General features: G+C 46.1%; 1 protein-coding gene across 2 annotated transcripts in view; it reads left to right on the top strand.

Annotated features, from left to right (window-relative positions):
- Positions 1-22,904, top strand: part of LOC144821262 (protein FAM149A-like) — a 549,291-nt gene that overhangs the window by 252,448 nt on the left and 273,939 nt on the right. The window contains exon 1 of one of the 2 annotated variants that reach the window (XM_078678086.1): positions 6,658-7,024. The exons of the other annotated variant lie outside the window; for it this stretch is intronic. Within the exon in view, the coding sequence (XP_078534212.1) occupies positions 6,927-7,024 (98 nt within the window). The 5' untranslated portion in view covers positions 6,658-6,926. Of the gene's footprint in view, positions 1-6,657; positions 7,025-22,904 lie in introns of those variants that run through there. 2 annotated transcript variants of the gene reach the window in all.

A 22,904-nucleotide genomic window follows, 5' to 3' on the forward strand; every position in this document is an offset into this window, starting at 1 on the left:
CTGACATTCATTCAAGGTGCAGGCATATCACAAACAACAGTCTCATGTCATACATACTCAGGGAAAAAGGATTGGAAAAAACAACGAACAGCAAATACCAAGGTCTACAAATTAAAAAAAATATTTGTACTAAATGTTTTTCTAGGTACATTCCTAAAGCTTTACATAGTCAAATAAAGTTCATTGGAGTAAATATGGTAATGTACAGGATTAAGCAATGGGTTCAACCAATTTGATCCCCAGAGGCGTCAGTAGACCAATGGAGGGTGGCCTACGCGTTTCGAATCCCACTTGAGTCGTGGGGGATTCTCTTCAGGGCCGTTAGAGTTTCTGTGCAACCAAATGAAAGAAAGAAGAGAAACAAAATGTAAATGGCAAAAGTAAGGCCAAACGAAAGTTATCTCATACAGCAGTTGATAACATGCAGGATACTGCCAAGTGACTGAAGCCAGTGAACGGTTTTACAACAGTTTGGAGCTATGAACTACGAGTTAGAGGTTCAGGCATGGCGTGGGGAAGGGTGCCTTATTGGGAGAGGGTAGTGGCTCTGCCAGGCTTGGAACTGAGCTGTTAATTAATGTGCAACTTACAAACGAAGAACTAATGCATAACTCTGATTGCAATATACTATGCTTGTTCCTCACCTTGATTAGAACTGCGAGAGAGTGTATTGGAGGATAATGTCCCTGTGTATAGTGAAGACGCTGGAACAACAGAGTATCTATCTGTAATCAGACGGGTTCCCAAGCGGTATACAGCACGAGGACGCCACGTAACGAGGTAACAGTGCGCTTTACAAGTATACATACATTACATAAGCCAACGTGCGTCGAAAATGTGGTAATATACCAGTTCTCAGGTTCCAGTTCCAGCTGGTGGTACCCGGCGTTTAAGTCTAGTTTTGAAAAACACTTTGTTCCATTTAAGTCTGCCACAATATCGTCCATTGTGGGGGTGATGTGCCGTTTCCTCTTTACTGCGGTATTTGGCAGACTCATATCGATACAGAGTCGAATGGCTCCTGGTTGCTTGGGTTTGGGTGCCACGACCACCGGAGACACCCACGGGGTGGGACCAGAGACTTTCTCGATCACTCCTAGTTCTTCGAGCTTCCTCAGCTCCTCCTCCACTTGCGGACGCAAGTTGAAAGGCACCCGCTGGTGCCTGAGGGCCACAGGCCGTATTGAGGGGTCAATGTGTAGCTTGAACCTTTTGCCTTTTAGCTTCCCCAGTCCTTTGAAGAGCTCCGGAAACTCCTTAAGCATCGCTTCTGCATGAGATTCGTGGACCTGGTTAGCGAAGAAGACAAGCCCTAGGTCTTCGGCTGTATGACAACTGAGTAGAGTTCCCTTTTTGCCCTCGGTGATGTGGAATTCCGCCTCAGTGGAGTAGCTTCCGCTTGTGACGGTGGTCTGGATGACGCCACGGAGAGGAAGCGGGTCCATCCCCCGTAGGTATAGATCCTAGCGGTTGGCGGTGCAAGAGGAGGTCGCGGTGATAGGCGGTCGTACTGGTCGGAGTCCATCACATTAACAGATGCCCCAGTGTTTATGAGAGCTTGCACGTCAGTGCCTTCGATGGAAACAGAGCACATGGAAGGTGGCCTTTGACGAGTCCCTGTCCGGCTAACGTACGACACTACGAATACTTTTTTGTCGTCCTCGTACATGGGGCGTCGTTTCTGTGGTTGATCATCCGGCACTGGCGGTAGGTCATCAAGGGACATTTGACGAACCCGCTGGGACATGCTTCTAGGCCTTGATGCTGTCGGTCGGAACCGCCCACCACGACACACTCTGGCATAGTGATTCTGTCTTCCGCAACAAGAGCATGCTTTTCTTTTTGGCCCGCAGACGGCCGTCGCAGGGTGATCCTCACCACAGTATCCACATAGTCCACCTGGTGGTGTTCTTGGTGCCTGGCGAGGCGTCGTGGGGCGCCTCTGGATTGCATCCACCTTTTCCTCCTTGATGGGCTGGAGCTTGGGCGCATGCGAGGTGGCAACTGGTGAATGTAGGGCAGCATCCATTTCTTCAGCCCGGGCGTCGGACAGTTCGTGGGAGCGGGCTAGAACCAGGATCTCTTCCACCGAGATTCCAGGTTGCCGGAGGATCAGCTTCCGCAGGAGCTTGGAGTGGCAGCCTAGGATGATCTGATCACGGATTTCGTCCCGCTGGTCTGTAAAGGGACACGTGCTAGCCAGCCGGCGTAGCCACGCGTAGAACATGTCGACGGACTTGGTCTCAGTCTGCCACGCCCTTTTGAACTTGAACTTTTCAAAATCGTGGTTGAGCTGTGGGTCAAAATGTCTATCGAGCGCAGTGACCGCCACCTCGTAGTCATCTTCATTTCCTGTGTTGGGGAGTGTCTCGACTAGATCATAGATCTCCGCTCCACTCTGGCTTAGTAGATGAGGAGTGACCGCTTCACGGTGCCATCCGTCTCCCTTGTGCCCTTGAAGTAGTGGTTGAACCGTCCGACCCAGGCCTTCCATCTTGGCACAGCTGTGGTGGGGTCCGAGGCTTCACTGAAGGGGGGTAATGGTGCAACTGTTGTGTGGGTGTGCGTGGGTGGTGTGCAAGCACAAGGGTGTGGTTTGCGTGCGGGCGTTCTGCGCTGGGGCGGACGCTTCAGCGCGTGGCCCTGTGTCGCTGTCCTTGTGCGTGTCAGCAGGGGGCATGAGTAGCCCTTTTGGCGAGGTTCTGTGTGTGGAGGGGAGGGGAAAGCTTGTGTTGGCCAGGCCCATGCACTGCCAGCCTCACGCACGAGGAGTTGCCCTCCTTCCTTGCCTGATGAGCTCCCCCACCGGTGTTGTCTTGGCTGTGTGGCCTGTTGCTGTAGACCAGTGAGCAAATTCTTTTCTTCCCCAAAGTCCTTATATATATTCTGTCTTCCCTCCTTTTCTTTTAATATTCTTCCATTTGGAGCTGCCAATGCTTGTTTGATCTAGGCCACTCTCAGGCATAGCCCTGCTGAAGGAGCACACACGTGGCCCCACACGGGTATCTAGCGCGTGTGAGCCAGCTTCTGGCAGCTAACGTCGCAGGGAGCGCAGGCGGTGGAGGGGGCAGCCTAGCCCCGGGACCACTTTGCTCTGCTGTAGTGAAGCCGAGGGAATTCCAAGCCGCAGGTCGAGGGGAGCAGCAACGGAGGCGTCCACACGGGTAGGCACTGTGCGGGCGGGGCAGCTGTCACTCACTCTTCAGCAGGCACCGCTCCAGCGAGTTCCGCCAGCCGAACACGCTCCCGGAGGAGGGGAGGCTCGTGGGTGGACTCGAGCTGGGCAGCTCAGTCAGCCGGTGAGCAGCAGACGTCGACCAGCGCAGATCGACGCGGGTGGGCTTTACGATGCGATCACTGCTAGATGCGGAGCACCAGGAGGAGCACCGCGCACACCTTGAGTGCACCACGCAAGGTAGGTGGGCACGCTTGGGGTGCGACCGGCCTCGTTGCCAATGTAGCGCGGCGGGGCCCAGGTCTAGGTAGGCCGCAGCAGTGCTGGAAAGAGAGACGTGAGACAGTACTTTCATCATCAGCCCGAAGACCCCGAACGGTCTCCGGCCCTTTTATTTATACCCTCATGGTGAGCCCGCCTTAAGGGGTGTGGGGATGCATGGGTGCACGGCAACATTGTATGAGAGGGCCCGGGTAGCTCTCTACAGGCCTGGTTCACCTTCTGGCCTGCAGTGCTTTGCTCAGTCCCCGTGTCTGGCAGGCGGTCACCAAATCCTGCTGCACGAATGGGTGAAAGCCTCCTCACCCGTAGGTAATGGCAATGCGGTGCCGGACGAATTGCTGGAAGACACAGTGTTTTTTTCTCTCTTCCCCCTTTTCACTGGGGAGACTCTGGGTAACGTTGGGCGGGGGAATGCCGATGTGGGCTTCCCGTATCGCTGATGCAGACCAATACTTGGTCTGGCACTGTCCGGGGAGGTGATGTGCACCAGGGAATGAGGCACGCTGCTCTCAGCTCCTCTCAGCTGAACAACTGGCAACAGGTGGGGCAGTGCACTACCTCCTGAGCAGGTGTGGAGATGTATTGGGCGACACAACCTGGAAATATTCTGCCTCTCCACTGGCTGGCAGTATCCAGACTCCCTGGGCACAGCCGACGCCCTGCAGTCTCTCACTGCCTCATTGCTGGTCGCCCACTTTCACGCTGTGTGCTGTGCCTACTTTACTGATGGTGGGGGGACATACTGCAGGTGTGGCCTATACTTTCTCGCTTCAGCCCTGGGCGCTCGTGCAGGGCACTATTAAGTAGTGCTGGTTGAGCAGCGGTTAGAAGCGATGCGGATGTGTCCCTCTTCCTCGCTGTGCTCTGTCTCGGACTCCTGGTGGCAAGTGTCTGCGGCGGGACACAACTCTTGGGGGCCGCAGCACCACTATGACATGCACGGTGCCCAGCAGGCAGGTATTGGCAGGGTTGGGCTGCTGCGCGGGGATGTACAGTATTTTGTCACTCACCTCAGTGCCAGTTAGCATAGCAGGGGGCATAAACTCGCCATTATGCTCACAACAGGTGCAGGAGTGCCTCCTATTCCGACAGCTCTTCTCCCCCCACAAGGAACAGTTGAGCAGCAGCCATGGGTATGCGTGGGGTCAGACCTGCTTGTCACTAATGTATTGTTGAGGGCCCTGGGCCCACATGCTACTAAAAGGAGTGACAGGGAGTATAGTGGTTAACTGGCCACGTGCACATGGGCCCTTTTATTTGCAGGCTTACGTCACTCGGGACGCCTGTGGTGGATGGGTGTCCACTCCCTCAAGGGAGTGGCTGGCAATACAAGTGCCTGCTGAGACAACAGAATTGGTCTAGCACCACAGTACACAAGTCTCGGCAGCGCCACGCAACATCCTGTGATTCTATGCAAATTACTTAATCTATCTGTGTGATACATTGTTATAGAAATATGCTGCGATAGTAAAAGGCAAAACTTTATGAAAATATAGTTCCACCAAGAAGATGTTAACAGTATTTCGGCTGTGGGAAACTGATAAGAGAAACAGACTTGGAACAAAGCATTGGTAAATGCAGGAAAATATGCTAAGGCCATTAGAAATGGAGGAAAGGTAAGTGGCACGCTCAGGAACCAATGAGAAGCCAGGAGAGATAGGGGGCGGGACGTAAGTCCCTTTTAAGTTTATATTAAAAACAATAGATTTCTCAAGCACAAGCGACCTGCAGGCGAAACCTAAAAAGGCCGGTGTGGCTTGATTACACAGCTGTTCGGAGACTTACCGCCTGATTCATCAAGCTAAATTGCACTCGCAAAGGGCTAGATTCTCAGAATCTTGCCTCTTGCGAGTGCAATTTTTGCATTTGGGATTCATCATCCCAAATGCAAAATTCGCTATTTAAGAATTCGCACATTTGCGAAGAATTGAATTTAAGAAATCTCTATTTGAGATTCCTTAAATGCAATTCATGAAGCATTTTAAAATTGCGAAAATGCAATTTTGGGCCGCTATTTACCGAGAGGTCAGACCTCTTGGTAAATAGCAAAAACTTTGAAAAATGCATTTTAATACATTTTTCTAAGTTGCATGTTACACACACACATGTCCTTTGGACATGTGTGTGCGCAACACCAAGGTAGATTACATTTCAGGGGTGCTACAGGGTGTCCTTTGGACACCCCTGCACCCTTGAAATCGCATCCTTATTTGCGATTAGCTAATTGCTAATCGCAAATAAGGAATAACTCCCCATGCATTCCTATGGGCCTGTAGGCCCATAGGAATGCATGGGGAGTTATTCCTTATTAGCGATTAGCAATTAGCTAATCGCAAATAAGGAACATGTAGGAATCGCAATATTTATTGCAATTCCTACATGAATCCCGTTTTGCAAGTCCTTAATAGCGATTCGTTATGAATCGCTATTAGGGCCTCGCAAAACGGGAGAGTGATGAATCAGGCAGATGGTCCTTACAACTTTAGTAGCATGTAACTGAACAAGACAATGTATTGGCACAGAAGTGTCAGTGAGTCAGCCAGCCACAGCTAAGTGGGTTAATGCCCGGCATTTGGTTTGTGATGAAAACAGTTGTGAAGACACAGAAAACCTGCTCATCTCAATGTGATCTCATATTCTGTTTTACCACAGAATAGGAATCAATGGGTTTTATGCCAGAAATAAAAACTTTGGTTACAGGGGACACAAAGAATTATTAACAGCTTCATTGATATATTAATATTCGGGCATAATAGCATAACACATCTGATATTAAGGCAGTGTTTTCACCAGCATGGAACAAGGTACGAAGAGAAGGTATTTTAGAGAAGTTATTTGAAATGATAATGGAAGTAAATAGATGTTTCCTCTGGTTAGGCCCTTCCATGAATTTCCCCTCGGCAGTGCCACCGCAGACGTGGGAGCTCGGCTTGCTGATCCTGGTAGAGTGCTGTATGTATCTCGTCTCCGAAGCGAAGTGCTCGGCGGGAGGGAGGGGGTTCCGCGAGGCAGGAAAAAGAGATTACTGTAAAGCTGTGTGTATTAACACACACCCACTCTGCTGCTGCCAGGGCCAGAGCTGAGGGAGGAGGTGGGGAATCGGTTCTGCTGCTACTCTGGGCTTTGTTATGATTGGGGAAACAGAGCTGCTGCACGCTGGACGTTTGCAGCTTCCTGTTCCTACAGTCGAAGATGCCCCCGATTATAATGCAGCGAACGGGTGGATTCTAAAATAAAGCTCGGGGACAGAGCTGATATTAATCCGGCGTAGTTGGGAGTTTAGCTCGCTGCCCTCCAGTCTCTGCCGTGCTGGTTTGGGAGAGGCAGGCTGCATGCTGGGAGCGCCTGCCGAAGAGCCCGGGTCGAGAGAGGCTGTGCCGAAGGGATACACGGCAGAGGCTCGGTCGGACCCATATGCCTGCGCCCAGGCATGGTGGCTGTCACCCGCGGGTGAGTCCCTGCCTCCTTCATGCACTGTGCAGCCGCAGGGGTGTCACCGGGTACCGCGCCGAGCTCCCGCCAGCTGCCCAGCAATCTCAGCCACACTCTGGAGCTGGTGGTCGTCGGGTGAGTAAGCTACAAGCTGCAACTGTCAAACCTGCTGCAAGCGGTGTGCGGATGTGCAAAGCGCTTTTTACAAAAACACAGGAAAGTGAACCGATGCGGTAACCAGCTAAAACCGTTCCAATATTTCTTCAGATATGTCATGCAGCTTGCATCATGCTCTTCGCGTAGCATACATAGAGCCTGCGTTCCTGGAAAGCCACTCGTGGGTGTCTTATTTTCTTCAATTAGTCGCACTCCGACTCAGAACTCGTTTAAATGGCTTCACCTTACGTCATAAATCCGTTCCATTCATAAGAAAAGTATTTTTAATGTTCGCGAACAGGTTTTGCTGTACACACTATACCCATACATGCATATTATACGTCCAGCTTTTCTTTTTACCGCGCTGGATGGCCCACGGGTCGGACCCCCCTGTCGCGTGCTCACAGCGGAGGTGTTACAGAATACAATACTTAACTAGAAGCCATTTCTGTCACTGTCTGTGCTGGGAAGAATTAAACATAACAAAAAGAGCCGCGCGGATTGTTGCTTCTCCGCCAGCGGCACGCACTGCAGGTGACGCGTTCACCTGCATGGAGTGGAACTGGTTGAAGGTCAATGGTTGTGTTCGAGAGCTCGAGTTCTGTAAATCTGTCACTGCTGCTTTCGGCGTTTAGGGAAACAGCAGGAGAGTTCTGGTAGACTTGATGCTAATCTGTGCCCCCACTATGGCGCCGAGCCAAGGACACCTTCATTGCTAGCAAACTTTGCTTTCACTGCTTAGTATTTGATACCTGCAGCCCTTTCCTCAGTCAGGATCCCCCCAATTTTCTCGGTTCTTAAACACATCTTTTATTGTAATACATTGCATATTAAAAGGCTTCGGAGTCCAAGTGTTTCTCAATAAAGGCCACAGACTCTGACGTCAGAAAGTATTTCTTATATAGCAGGTGGTACTGTCCTAAAAGTACACAAGGGAAAAGAGCTAATTTGGTCTCTGGTGTATCTCTTGTGGGTAGTTTGGGGAGGTTAGCCTAGTGTTCGGATACGTTAACATACCAGACAACAAAATTAAATTACCCTCACTAGCGTAAATTGAGAACGCAAAGCATCCATAGCGATTGTTATGGTTACCAGTAAACTAACAACTTGTGTCTTTAGTTTCCATAGTCTGTAATCTCAAACGTATCATATTCATTTTGCATCAAACTAGAATATAATATTTCGTTCTCAAGGTGATATTTGATATGACTCATTGTATTCAGTCAGTAGAAAACGTTGAGCTGCCTTGAGGCTTTTCTATGTCTACCTATTGTTGTTTCTGTTGATCGCGTGACTTTGTGGTCCAGTCGCTGAGTACACAGTTGTTTCTGGTTTTAGGTCTCGCCTAACATACAGCACAAGCTGTCTGTTTGCGCAAAAGACCTATTATAATTTTACACTAGACCTAGAGCCTGCCCATTACTTACCATTGGTTGGCTTTATTGTCAATCTTATTTCCTTGTTTTTTATTTGTTTGCTTGTGTGGGCTTTCCTTTATCTTCTCGTGTTCGTTCCCCCCTGTGGGTCGTGACCTCATTACTTCTGTTCTTCTAATGCTTAATTTTCAGACACTACTTTTTTTCCTTTTTGGTTAAGCATTCAGTGATAGTGCATGTGTTTTCCAGTGTTCTCCTTTGTGTACTTCTTGTTCCCCTCAACAGTCCATGTTGCTGTCCTTTGCCCATCTGCTTCTCCTCCACCCTCTCCATGTCGGGCTCGCAATCATATGCTTCTGTCCCGTGTGTTGATTTCTTGTCCATGTGCTTCTCTCCCCCAGCTCAAAATTGCTTTCTCTCACCAGTGTGGTTCTCTCCCCCCTTCTATTAACATTGCTCAACCTTGCCCTCTGTGTTTCTTTTCCATATCCGCTTCCTCCAGGTTGCTTTCACCCACCATGTAGCTTCTGCACCTCAACCTCTATGTGGCTTCTGCCCGCCCTCCATGTTGATTTCCTCCACCCATGACCTCCGTGTTGCTTCGCCCCTTGGCTTAAAACAAAATACGCTTTGTGCGCGGCTTTTTTTTATATTTACCAATTCAACTCGGATAGCTAAATATAAAAAAAGCTCCTGCATCATTTTTTTAGGTGTGCATGCCTACAAAAGGATGCGCATGTACCATCTGTTTTTTTTTCTCTCCTCCCTAACTATACTGCAGAGTATCAGCGATGCTGTACAGCATCGCTATAAATTATTGGCAAAGCCAATAGCTCCCGAAGGCAAGACGCGTTCGCTTTGCCAGTGCTTGTTAACATTTGTTATGGAACTCTATTTGTAAATGATTCACTTAATTTTCGTAACTCAATAAGTTAGGCGTTCAGTCTCTTAAATCCATTTCTTTCAGTAGCATATGCATTTTGGTTGCTGATTTTCTTGAACCCAAGTACATTGTGCAGCAAGCAGTGGCACAAGTAGACATGCATAAAGCTGTTTTTTTAAACTATACTAGCCTGGCCCAGGTTATTCTATGAAACTCAGAGTTTGGTAGGACGCTATATTGATGAGGGGTGTAGCATAAGATGCAAAAGTCATAGGCTACCCACTTCTTGAAATATCACACCATGTACTGTTGAAAGGTCTAATTTATTTTGGAAAAAACTTGACCCTCTATAAAGTCTGACTGAACATTATTGATGACCACGGTCTTATTTGTTTATTTATTGAAGAATGGGATGGTTAGAGGAGTGTTGATAAAAGAACAGTGGTTTGGTAGGCCAACTGTGCACTTTCTGTGGTTGAGCTTGGTGATGACAAAACATTAATTAAAGATACGACATATTATTTGTTAGACGGTATTACAATCCAAATTGGACAATTTCGGAGGCAGGCGGCAAAAACCAGTGGAATGAATATTGTGACAATAAAGCCAACTAATGGTAATTAGTAGGCGGGCTCTATTCCCAAACCAAAAGTGGTAGCAACCTGACCAAAGGATCCCAGAAGAGTCACAAAACATCCAGAGATGCAGTCCGGAAACGTCCCTTTTTACAATTCCCAAACATTATTTAAACCTCTCACTTAGCATGTCGGTGAAAGCATCCCGAGCACCACAAGGCTATCACAGAGGATGCCAGTTGCTTCCGTTTTTGTTTTGCCCTGCGGAAGACCCGGTCAGAATCATTTCAAAGGGATCGAAATGCTAACTTGTTTATCATAACCATTTCTCATGTGATATCGGATGGCAGGAAATCCTGGATATTTCTTTCATTGGAAGCCAAACAATTGATGTCCTGATGGGTATGTTTTTCGTACATACGTTCCATGCGACGCCAAACTCTCCCTTCGATCTCATGTCGGCTCGGTGGTCTCATCCTGCACCTTCCAGCTCCGCAAGATTCGGAAAATTAGCCACTTACTCCCCCTGCTGCTTTAATCCAAGTGATCGTTTCCCTAGTGCTCTCTCGCTTGGACTTCTCTAATTCCCTCTATCACGGCCTCCCCAAATCACTCCTTCACCGCCTACAGGTAGTCCAGAACCAAGCAGCCCGCCTCATCCACAAATCCCCCAAATGGCAATCGGCCATATTTTGCTTACCTGGTCAGCCTCGCAATTGAAACTTTTTTAAAAATGTTTTACTCCTAAATTGAGTTTTGAACTTGACTTTGCACACTGTAGCAAATTATCTTTGTATGAACTTTACGTTGAGACATTGGAGTACAAGCATGTACAGACATACATAGGGTTTTCCCTCACACATGGTGCAAGGAGGGCAATTACAATGCTGCGATTAGGTATTTTACCAGTGTTAACTTTCACATCAAGATGGACATCAGGTGGATCCCCACTATGTACTTTTTGTCAAGGGGGAGATCAGAACATCGAGCACCTTTTATTTGTATGCCCAAACTCAAATGTAGTAACAGCACGGTCAAGACACCTTGTTCCTATATACCGTAAATGTAGAATTTCATCAGTAAAAGAATTGTTATCTGTGTGCAAACAACCACCTAATGAATTTGTATGTTATAATTTTTATACATTTTTAAAATCTTTTTTAACATTATATTAATTTGCAATGAATTCCTTTTCCTGTAACCTGTTTTTTCTTTTTCTTTTTCTTTATATAATATTTGTGGTCCTCAGTTGAGTACCGAAACAAATACAATTTTTTGACTTTGGCAATCGGCCAAACCACTGCTGCACAAACTGCACTGGCTGCCTGTAGAGCAGAGAGTGGCCTTCAAGGTGGGCTGCCTCACTTTCAGAGCCCTTCACGGCACCTGCCCTGCCTTCATAACCTCACTTATCCACCCTTACCGCCCTACTCGTAACCTACGATCCTCACACCTCCACAAGCTTGTGGTGCTAAAAACTAGAACCAATAAATTCGGCGGACGTAGGTTTGCCCTCCTGGCCCCAAAGTTCTGGAACCCCCTCCCTCTGACCATCAAATCTAGCAGCTCCCTCCTCCATTTTAGGAAACAGCTCAAAACCTTCCTCTTTCCCCCATCCCCCTAATCCCTGTAATCTCCCTGCTGCACCTCACCTCTGTCCAACAGCGCCAGGAAACTCATGGTGTCAGTGCGCTCTATAAATGTCATTTAATAATAATAATAATAATGCACACTGTGTTGTATTTTTTTCTCTTCCTTCACCCGAACTGCGCCGTCACTAGGAGCACCTACATAATTTTTGGAACTGTTGTTACATTTGCTATTTATGAATTATATCAGCTGGGAAAAACCTTTTTTTTGTCGCATTGATTGTGTTGGAACTGCAAGGATGATGAAGAAAATAGCCCAGGTTAAATCATGGAATTACTTGTTTGAATGATTCTTTATGGAACTTTGTTTTCAATACAAGTGAAGTAGCAATCCGTAATTAACATAAGGGAAGGCCTGATGAGAAACCTACCTCACACTACAGAACTACAATTCCACAATGCTTTCCATTATCAACCAAGTGATATTGATTAGGAAAACTAATCAGTAGCTTATTGTGAACAAAAGTCCTCATGGAATTTCTAAAAGTAGCCCCTTCTCCATCCTCCTCACTCCAGTGTCTGGATTTCCTCCCTCCAGCCATGAGGAATGCACTCAATACACTTCTATTGTGTGGTAGAAACGTTCTCACTATCCTTTGTGTGCTATGCCAGGCTCATCCAAAATGGATCTCAGTGGCTTCAGTACCCGAGTTCATTCACACACATGCGCTCTACAACTACATATGTGGTACCTAGGGGGGTGGTGATGGACTGAGCATTTGAACCAATCAAACATTCACACCCAGTCAACAGATCTGGGTTTAATCCATCACCGTTCTTTAGCCCACTCTGCCACCCCAGTTTAGACATGGTCATATGCAAATCAGTCTGACCCTGTGCCTCATGGGAACAGTCCAGCCCGAACTGCCAAGCCATGCCTTCCCTGGACCAGAAACAAGCATTGAGGACCGGTTTCTGGCATTTCAGCCGTCTTCAGCCCGGCTTGCTTGAATCCAGTGGCAAAGTGAGCACGGGACTCACGTCTGAGCATACCCTGCCACACTTATGGCGGCCAAAGCGGTACAAAAGGGGGTGGTGATGGACGGAGCATCTGAACCAATCAAACACTCACACCCAGTCAACAGATCTGGGTTTAATCCATCACCGTTCTTTAGCCCACTCTGCCACCCCAGTTCAGACATGGCTATATGCAAATCAGTCTGACCCTGTCCCTCATGGGGACAGTCCAGCCCGAACTGCCAAGCCATGCCTTCCCTGGACCGGAAACAAGCTTCCGAGGACCGGTTTCTGGCATTCCAGCCGTCTTCAGCCCGGCTTGCTTGAATCCAGTGGCAAAGTGAGCAAGGGACTCACGTCTGAGCATACCCTGCCACACTTATGGCGGCCAAAGCGGTACATAAGGGGATGGTGATGGACAGAGCATCTGAATCAATCAAACACTCACACCCAGTCAAAAGATCTGGGTTTGATCCATCACCGTTCTTTAGCCCACTCTGCCACCCCAGTTCAGACATGAGGGAGGAGGTGTAGATTGAGAAGAGCGGTCCAAGGGCGAAGACGTGCCTAACTCCACCTAGCAGAATGGTAGGTGTGAATGTCTTAGAGTTCCACATAGTAGGGTAAAGTGATCAACGTGTGATCAGGTGAGCGAGGTGTAAGCCAGGACAGTGGAAGCTAGTGAGAGAGCAGATGGAAGAATGTCAGTTGTGATGAGCAGTAGTGATGCAGCTAAAAGTATGAACTTGTAGTTTCTGTTAAGTGAAGGGTATAGTGGACAGGATGAATGGGGTTAAGAATATATTGAGAGGAAAAGTGAAGTATAAGAAAGTTGAAGGTCAGTCACTACCGTATCTTTTTAAAGGAATGGCTGGGTGTTGAGATACTGGGAAATAGTTTGCATGGGGAGAGGGATCAGCAGCTGATTTGTTTTTAGGAGCGATAGGACTACTGCACAATTAAAGCAGGTTGGCTATCTGTCGAATGTGAGCCAATAGGGCATGTTGCAATGAGTTGTCCGAGTGTAGCAGAGGGCAGTTTAGGTGTAGTGGGGCTTTAGGGTGCACAGTGGCACTGTAAGAAGTGTAGTCAAGGTTCTATGGTAGTACCGTTTATGGAGAAATAGGTAGCAAAGTCATTGGCTGATAGCAAAGTCCGTAGCGAGGTAAGTAGCAAAACATTGGTTGATAAAGATGGATCATAAATAGGTGGTTGTGGGAGAGAGAGTAGGTTGTGCTAAGTTTTGTGGATGAGGCAGGAATGAGGTGATAACGTTTTTAATAATATAGTATCATGATTATGCATTGTTGAGGGAGTCGGATAGTATACTTATTGTATGTTTATATTTTCGGCTTATAAATGGTATTGTTTCTTCGCCATTTATGCAGTAACGCTCTAATTTCGATTCAAGTTTGCAAATAAGTAATAAGCAGTGCTGTGGCCATTTTGATTTTGGGGAGGTGCTGAGTGGATAGTGTGTATCAAAGGCTAATTTAGTAACATAGTTGAATTTTACTCAAAGTAAGTGTTGTTTTGGAGTGAGCCAAGGTCACTTTGCATTTGATGCAGGAATGCTTGAAGGTAATCCAGTGAGTGTTTTTTTTTTAATGGAGTATTTAATGTTAGCAATACTGTTTATAAGGTCTTGATCGGATAGGGTCTGGATAATAGGTTTGTTGTTTGGGTACTGTGTTTTTATTAGTAGATCAAGAGGCTTCCATCGACAATGTGTTGGAGAGTTGTGGGTGTTTGTTAACAAGTGATCATAGGAAAGTTGTGAAAAAAGGGGTTTGCTATAGTGGAATAAAGAGGGTCACGTTGAAGAGTTGGAGAAGGTTAATTGAAGGGGTGAAAACTAGACAAGGAGTGCATTGAGTGTGTCAAAGGAATATTCAATCAGGCCTGGTGTGGGGTATTGTAAATTATTATGATGTTTTCCTGATGCATAGAGATATTCCAAAGAAGATGGAGGTTTTGCTTGTGTGGGTGTTGGAATGATTCTGAATGGCTTGTCATTGAGAATACTGACCTCCCCACCTACCTAGATACTGTGCCAAACCCAACATGTATGTGGGAAAAACTGACACAGTGTGGCGAGAGCTGCTTTCTTATCGGGTTTTGATGGTCAATCCAAGTTTTTCTGAGAGGAAAGACGTGTAGTGGACGGTTGTGAGAGTCACAGGGGCCTGGGTATAGGCCCAGTAGCTTTATCCCGAATATGGCCTTGCGCATCTTACATCCCCAACATATTTTTGTGACAAATTACAAGCACTTATATATGTGCTAAAGGCAGGATTCGAAGGCTGTTGTCACTGTGGTTCTAATAAGGTTCTAATATAGTTCTAATTTGCTCAAATCCATTACCTATTGCTGTTCTGCTTACCGCCGAGTTGTACTTGTATTGTGTCTTCTTTGACGACAATATTCCTTTCTTATGTATAGCTTCCCATTTCCCTGACATCTACCCAGTCTTCATGGCCAGCCATCTCAGAATGGGGTTATGCCTGTACTCCACATCTCTTCATTATATTCTGGGTGTCCTGCATGCCCACTAAACAAGCTATAGGTCTCGCATTTGCGAGAATTTAAGCTATGGGCATTTTCAATGACAATGCCTTGCATTTATGTTTTAAAAACCAACACAGAAATAAAAGGCATTGTCATTTACAATGCCAATAGCTCAAACACTCACAAATGCAAAACCTATTACATTGCAAATGCTTGTTACTAATTAGGATGAGCCATACAAATACACAGTCATAGTCTAACAAGCGTATCACAGAGAAACTGCATCATGAACAAAAATAAGTTCAAAGCAGCACACCATATGAAATAAAGTTGTGCCGCGAGCCACAAATGAGAAAAAAAAGGAGGGGGTGGTGAACGCCACGTTAATAATGAGTCAAAAGAAAGCAAGTATTATTTAGCAAAAATGACTTAAATATAAATAAAAAAATACCTTATATGTATACACAACTCTTACACGTGTGTATTTAGTTTACCCACGTTCTGGCCCGCACCACAGAGAGGTTAATGGATTCTTGCTCTTTCTCCTCCCCTTCGTCGATTGCTGGGCTGCGATCCTGAAAGTGGCGAAGGGTGGTCTTAAGCAGCTGCAGGAGCACATACTGCAACTCAAGGAGAAGTAGCGCTGTGTGTGCTGCAGAGGGGGGGGGCAGTTTAATGGAGGTTGAGAACTGCCCCAATATGAAAAAACAAAACAAAAAAAGAACTCAAACACTATGAAGTGAACACCGCGTCCGGTAAAAAATAAAAATAAATAAAAATCAAGCCACACGAAGGGCACGGATAGGGGAGGGTGGGGAACAATGCAAAATGGAGGAAGCTTCAGTGGATGTCTTGAATTAACAGTGCCCGCTTCACGAACCATGAAGAACAGCGTCTGTGCAGTGGGGTGAGGCGGCAAGGAACAGAGCATATTTAAAAGTTATAGTGCAACGTCCATAAAGTGGGCGCTATGCTGAGTTACTAGATAAAAGTTTTGGCAAGCTGCGCATACCCACGCAGCCACCATGGTTACTGCTCAAAAAGAAGTAAACAAATTGAAGAAAAAAAAAGTTGTGCTGTGAGCCACAAATAAGAAAAAAAAGCATTTGCAATGCAATAGGTCTTGCATTTACGAGAGTTTGAGCTATTAGCATTGTAAAGGACAATGCCTAATTATGTGATGTTTATAAAACCGATAAAACATTTTTTTTAAAAAGGAGGCGGTCTAGCTATTGTGTTCAAGCAAACATTACATATCGCTAAAGTTGATGGCTTCCCCCACAAAAGAAATTGTGAGGATCTTTTCACCAGATGCAATCCTATAGTCTTCCTCCCGTAACTTCCTACTCCTTTACAGACCCCACCTAACAATGCGACTTTCCCAGACACGCTTCTAGACACAGTTTAAAACTGGATAAGGCTCCACCCCAACCTATGTGTTCTGGGTGACTACAACAGAACAAAAGAAAACAAGCTCCTTGAAGAAAGATACAAGACCCAAAACAACAAATTAGAAAGCTGCAAAGTGCCTGGCTGAAAAACACCAATCATGACACACTTCGCCTACAAATTATATTTTACAGATTGTTCACGTCGGCTATCAAAAATGCAAAGAAAAGATACTATTCAACCAGAATAAAAAATGTGCAAATAAAGGAGTTCTGTAAAATACTCCATGAATTTCGTAAACCAAATTGCCTAGAAGGAGCTCATCCCATTACTCGAGATTGAGACAAACTGGCAAACCACTACACGGCCAAAGCAGACACGTTGGACTCGTACTTCAAGACAAAGCACCTGCGCAGACCCTTTTACAAAACAATCCAAGAATACTCTAACTCAGCCTCTTCGTTCTTTCCAACACATTTCACACAATGAATTTATGGACCTGGTCAAAGCAAGCAGGCCTGCTAGCAGCCCTTCTGACCAGTGTCGTCCACAAACCTTCAAGACAACTCTTCTAACATCCTCTGCTGCCACTTCAGTAAGAAAACAACTCCTTAACTACCGGAACATTTCCAGAATTTGAAAAGTCATACATACGCCCATTACTGAAGAAATCAAGCTTGGGCCCCCTGAACCCTGACAACTACAAACTGATCACAAATGGACCTTTCCTGAGCAAACGGATAGAAAGAGCAGCATTCGCCCAGATGTCACAATTCATTGAAGAGCATGCCATATTTTCATACGTTCAAACAGGATTCTGTCCAGGAAGAGGCACAGAATCTGCCCTCCTTGCCATCTGGGATGACCTGAAGAACACCGTAGACCGCAACGGGATTGCTGCGCTACTTCTTCTGGACTTCTCGGCTGCCTTATGCTGACTGCTCTAGACTGGATCGCATCCTACCTTCACAACAGACCTAATGTACTATGTGCTGAACATTATGAACTAAGGACACTGGTTGATAACCTTGTGTATTTCTTGTGTTACTTTACTATTCTCTGGCTTGTAACATACTACATCAGTTATGTAAAAAGCACTTAAAACAATCTTATCTATTAAGAAAATCCATTATGCCTCAGAACAAAGACCATCATCGACAAAAAAAGAAGGGAAAATGGAATACTGAGAAATCAGCTTAAAGAAGGTTACTGCAATACTATGAAAAAGGATAATCTCCAGAAGAATCAGTTTGTCTCTAGACTAGATATGCTCTCGTCTTAAACTAAAACATCAGCAACGACCAACAATCCTTACACGCATCCACTAATATTCCAAATGCAACACCCCCGATCCCTATATGAAACAGTTTATCCATGTGAGTTTTCCCTTACTTACTTTGGTATCAAGGACGTAGGTGAGCCGTTTGTTACTAGGGATTCAAATGCAGACTGTCCACTGCCACTGCTGTCATGCCGCCTGTAGAAGATGGACAGAGCATAAGCAAATAAAATAGGAGACAACAGATGAACAAGATTCCATTCCAGAAACAATCACAACTATTCTAGAGACTCTATACATATCACATAGAAATCAAAGCACTTTAAGCATACCACGGTCATGGTGGAATACAGAACATATGGGCCTTGGAAGAACACAATCCCTAGAGCAAAGCCAGTAACCATCTACTGTAGGGAAACCCAAAAGCCAAATTAAAAGACTAGATGAATGCAACATGCTTCATCACTGATAACTTCTACGTTTATTAAATTATAACACAACAGGTAGGACTAGCAAGGCTTACCATGTTAAAAACATGGAAGGGTCATGGCAGCAAGACGGACCCTGCATAGCGGCTCAATAAAAACTGAATCATAGCTCGAAAGGCTGCTGAAAAAATAGGCATAGTAACTAGGATCCCTATCGCCCTTAAGGTAATACCCGTTTACCTCCTTTTGTTTTCCTGGCCATCTAAACATGTTATGTCTTCTTCCACAACCATCTTTTGACTTGCTTTCAAGGCATTAAGCACAGTCTCTCTCACACATGGGTCTGGTGTCATGTTTGTCACAGATTTAAATTCTGGAGACATCAACTGGTCAAGCGGCAGAGACAAGAATTCTGTGAGATGACTAACTTTACATTTTTGCAGTGATGCTATTCCTTGCTCCAAACTATATATCAAAATCCACTTTTAGACCATCAACAAATGGAAAACAGGGTATAAGAATTAATTGCAAAAAACATGCAGCAATGTAAGCAAGCTTTGAGTTGCACAACAGCTATAAACAAAATGCACAACGCTCCAACAAAAGAACCATCGGTACCACCAACAGTTTGATTTAAAGGTAAAGTCTACAAGTCATCATCAGGAGCAATCCTAGCTAAAACTATGCCTCCTTGTTGCAATGCATGCAGGAAGCCAAATATGTAGACAATTAAACACGTGTTGAATAAGTCACTTGAATCAAAACTTTCACATACAATGCAAGGATATCTGTAGTATTTCAGCTAGAAAATATTAATGCTTACTGAAAAATTCCAGCTGTCTGCACAAAAACAGCAAATAGACGCCATACACTTACATGGGAGAGCGGGCAATCTTGCTATCTGGTGGAGCAATCTTCACTGTAACTGAACTGTGGATCACTGTGGCATTTTTAGCAGTTAACAGACAAAATGCAATGTATTTAGAAGTTAAAGATAACCAGTGACAATTTTATGGGTTCTGGCAAAGCGAGGGGCCAAGTGACAATCTTGGCTCTGCGCTACTTGAAGAAATATATCCCCGTCATTAGAAAATTACTTTGCATACTTTAATATCTGTAATCCAGTGAACTAGCTGGAAGCCTCTAACCTGGTAGATATTGAAAGGGATGTGTCGTGTTCACCCTGCCATTCTGATCCGCACACTTTCTACCCCACCCGCCACACAAATGCGATCTTCATTCAAAGAAATATATTGCTAGGTCAGTAGGATGTGATGCAGGGCTTGGATTGTGACGTCATAAAAAAAGTGCGCAAAAGATTGAAAACATGCGCCACTCAAGACGTGTATTACCCGCAGGTGAACTATACACAGCTTTTGAGAGCATCGTCATTCAGGGACACCTATCAAGAATCGAGCATACATCAATCACCTCCACAGCAGAGGGCGACATTTTCTACTGAGAGCTGATGTCTCCTGTAGGCCTTACAGTAGCAAATAGGTACTTTGAAATAGTGAATGTCTTCTCTTTTTATTTCCATTTAACGCATCGCCTGTAACCCAACAGACGTGCTAGTAAATATTGTTCACCTACTCAAAATGAAAACAGTATCATAACGGTGCACCTGAAGATTAGAATTGCGTCCCAAGAAACACCTACGAACCAAGAGCTCACTCAACCAACACCTTGTAAGCTTCTAGATATTGTCAACCAGCTTGTGTTCGCGTTGATCCAAACATCAACTAAACCACAGGTGCGCTCTCCCATGCATACCACTACAGCGCCTTTCAACGCACGCCACCTGCTCAAACAAGCAAAATGCCTCCCATGCGCTATAACTAGATCGCCAGTCCTGTAAACCGTGTTCACCTTCATTTACTTCAATGAAAACACTCTCCAAAACCACTTGCCCCCATCATGATTGTAAACTCATGGGATTAAGAGGGATGTTCTTGCGCTTGTTCTTGTACATGTTTACTGCTACACAGAATCCTTCCCACCTATTGTCCTGTGCTTTAGAGAGTCATATGGCACAAACATACACTATGAATTAAAGACCCTCACCCTCAAGCGCCATCGCACTTACCCGTAATTAAGCCTCCGCTGTGGGCTTTGTACGGTGGGGTTCGGCCGATGTAATGCCTCTCGCAAACGCTGCTGCTGACCCCGGTCCCCTCGACGCCTGCCTCAGGGTGGCCGAGATAGCTGCCCATAAGCATGACGCGAAGAGAGAGAGAAGGGCTGCCGTTTGCACGGACTTTGGGCGGGGGCTCCGGCAGCAGACACAGCCCCGGAGGCCCAGTGTGTAGGCACCAAGCGCCAACCGCAAGCAGCAGAAGTGACACCACTGCCCAGGCGGGGAGGAGCAGGCCAACCCCGAGTAACAGAAGCACGGCCCAGAAAGCCCCCCGCGCGCGGTGCCGCACGAGCACCAAGGTCGCGCTCAGGCACCCGGCTGTAGGAACCATCGCGGGCGGTGCGCAGGACACCTTAAATATCCCAACCTGCCCCGCGCTAGGGAGCACGGCCCTGCGTGCCACGTCACCGCAGCTTAGCAACACTTTTGAGTCTCATGCATGGAGAGTGATGCGCAATTTACCCCAACACAGAAGAAGCACCAGAGGTACAATACAAACAAGCGCGCGCCTCGGCAGCAGGGGAGGGGGCATGTGCGATTTCCTAGCGGGAGCGTGGAACTATATAGCGCCGCACGCTCCCGGTATGAAATCGCCACACGTGTTTGCCGGGAAAGTTGTGCCCATGGCATTAGGTCTCTCTGTATGCAGTGCATGCACGCTGCGTAGGCGAGACCTAAATCGCCTAAAAAACAATGGAGGAAACGTCCACAGAGTTCTCAAATTAACACAGCGCCCGATTCGCGCAGTGTCTGTTCAGGAAAGCTGGGGGGGGGGGGAGGCATATTTAAAAGTTATAGCCGACGCCCAGTAAGTGAAAGTGAAAGCGCGCATAACGTGCTGCAAATACCCCAAAAAAGGCCGCCGTTGCTAAAGCTGGCATTCCACTAGTGCTCTTAACATTATTTGAGCTAAGAGTTCTCCTGAAGGGCAAATGCAAGCTATACAGCAAGGACCCAGTAAAAAAGCTGAATCGTGATGGGAGGTTACAAAAGAAGACAAAGAGGTACTAAAGAGGGACTAATAAACCTATTAACAAATCAAAACTCAACATTTACAAAGGACAGTCACAGCAGTCATTGAAAAGATGGGCGGAGAGTGAGCAGAGCTTCAAGTTCATATCTAAATACAGCATGACTCGCAGAGCCTCAAATGCGCTGTCTCAGCTCGACCTAAAAAAGAAAAGGTCATGTTTGGAATGCTTGCAAAAGTACTAGCCTCCAGTAATTGCTTAGAGCCTCCTTCCAGTCTATTAGTTTTATGCTTACTATGCATACCACCATTTAGAAATTAGTCTTGGTCCTGCTCCAATGCGAACAATTTACCCCAACTACCAGGCCATTTCGCCTCTGAAGATAACTTGCAAAAGTGCTGCATGCCTTACAGGAACATTTTACTACCTACTAAGACTGAGTATTCTAGGTTCATGCTATATGATTAAGCTTTGTTTAACAGAAGAAATCCCAAGGCTCTTACAGAAAACTGCAAAATGTCCCATTTGTCAGAGGTGATATTCACACAAGTCATGAGCAATATCCAGAGTAGTTGTTGGTTTGACCATATAATCTTAACCACTGCCCATGATAAAAATGAACTAAAATCTAGTAGATTTAATAATTTTTAGGTTTGAGCCTTTGCTAGCGCTTACATCTCGCTTGGGAGACACTATTGTTAACAAAAAGGGCTTGGAGCCTGCCCGTTGCTTACCATTTGTTGGCTTGCATGGCACTCTTCTTTAATTGTTCAAGGCGGCCTAACATCATTTTCGACCCTCTCTGTGGGGCAGAGACCTAGCACTGATTGATTCAACTTAATCAGTGCCTGTCCACTGCTCCCAACCTGATTGAGGTACTATTTTGTTCTCTTTAACTTTTAGTGCTCTGCAAACAGAAGGCGTGTGAGAGGCAAAAGCATGCCCAGCAGGGCAAAAAAAATGCAAAGATTTATTTTTTATGGTTAACGTTCTTTTATTTTGCCACGTCTTCTTTTCTTGCTTTGCACTCATTTTTTCTTTTGTTCTTGCTCGTGGGCAATGTTCTCAAAAGATGAGGATTATTTTATTGCAAAGCTACATTGTTTCATTCTTTTGTTTAATTTCTTTTCCTTTTACACATAATCGTGCACCCCACCTCACTCCAATCTACGCTAATCCTCTCCACCTCACTCCACACCAATCCTCTCCACTCAATCTATTCCAATCCAGACCAATTCAGTCCAGCCCACTCCAGTTACCCCATCCAATCCACCCCAATGCACCACACTCTAGTCCTCCCAACCCACCCCACTCCAGTCTGCCCCGCTCCAATGCAAAACAATCTGCCCTACTCCAAACCAAAACGATCTGCCCCACTCCAGTCTTCCTCACTCCAGTATGCCCCACGCCAATCCTAAACAATCTGCCCACTCCAATTTAAAACAAACTGCCCCACTCCAATCCAAAACATTCTGCCCCACTACAATCTGCCATCCTCCAATCTACCCCACTCGAAGCTGCCCCACTCAATCCAAAACAATGTGCCCAACTCCAATTCAAAACAATGTGCCCTACACCAATCTGTCTGACTTGAATCCACCTACTCCAATCCAAAGCAATGTGCCCCTCTCCAATCTGCCCCTTTCTATTCTGCCCCTCTCCAGCCTGTCCCACTCTAATCCAAAGCAATACACCCGACCCCAATCT

The sequence above is a fragment of the Lissotriton helveticus genome, chromosome 2_2 (assembly GCF_964261635.1).
Source record: "Lissotriton helveticus chromosome 2_2, aLisHel1.1, whole genome shotgun sequence".
Taxonomy (NCBI): Eukaryota; Metazoa; Chordata; class Amphibia; order Caudata; family Salamandridae; genus Lissotriton; species Lissotriton helveticus.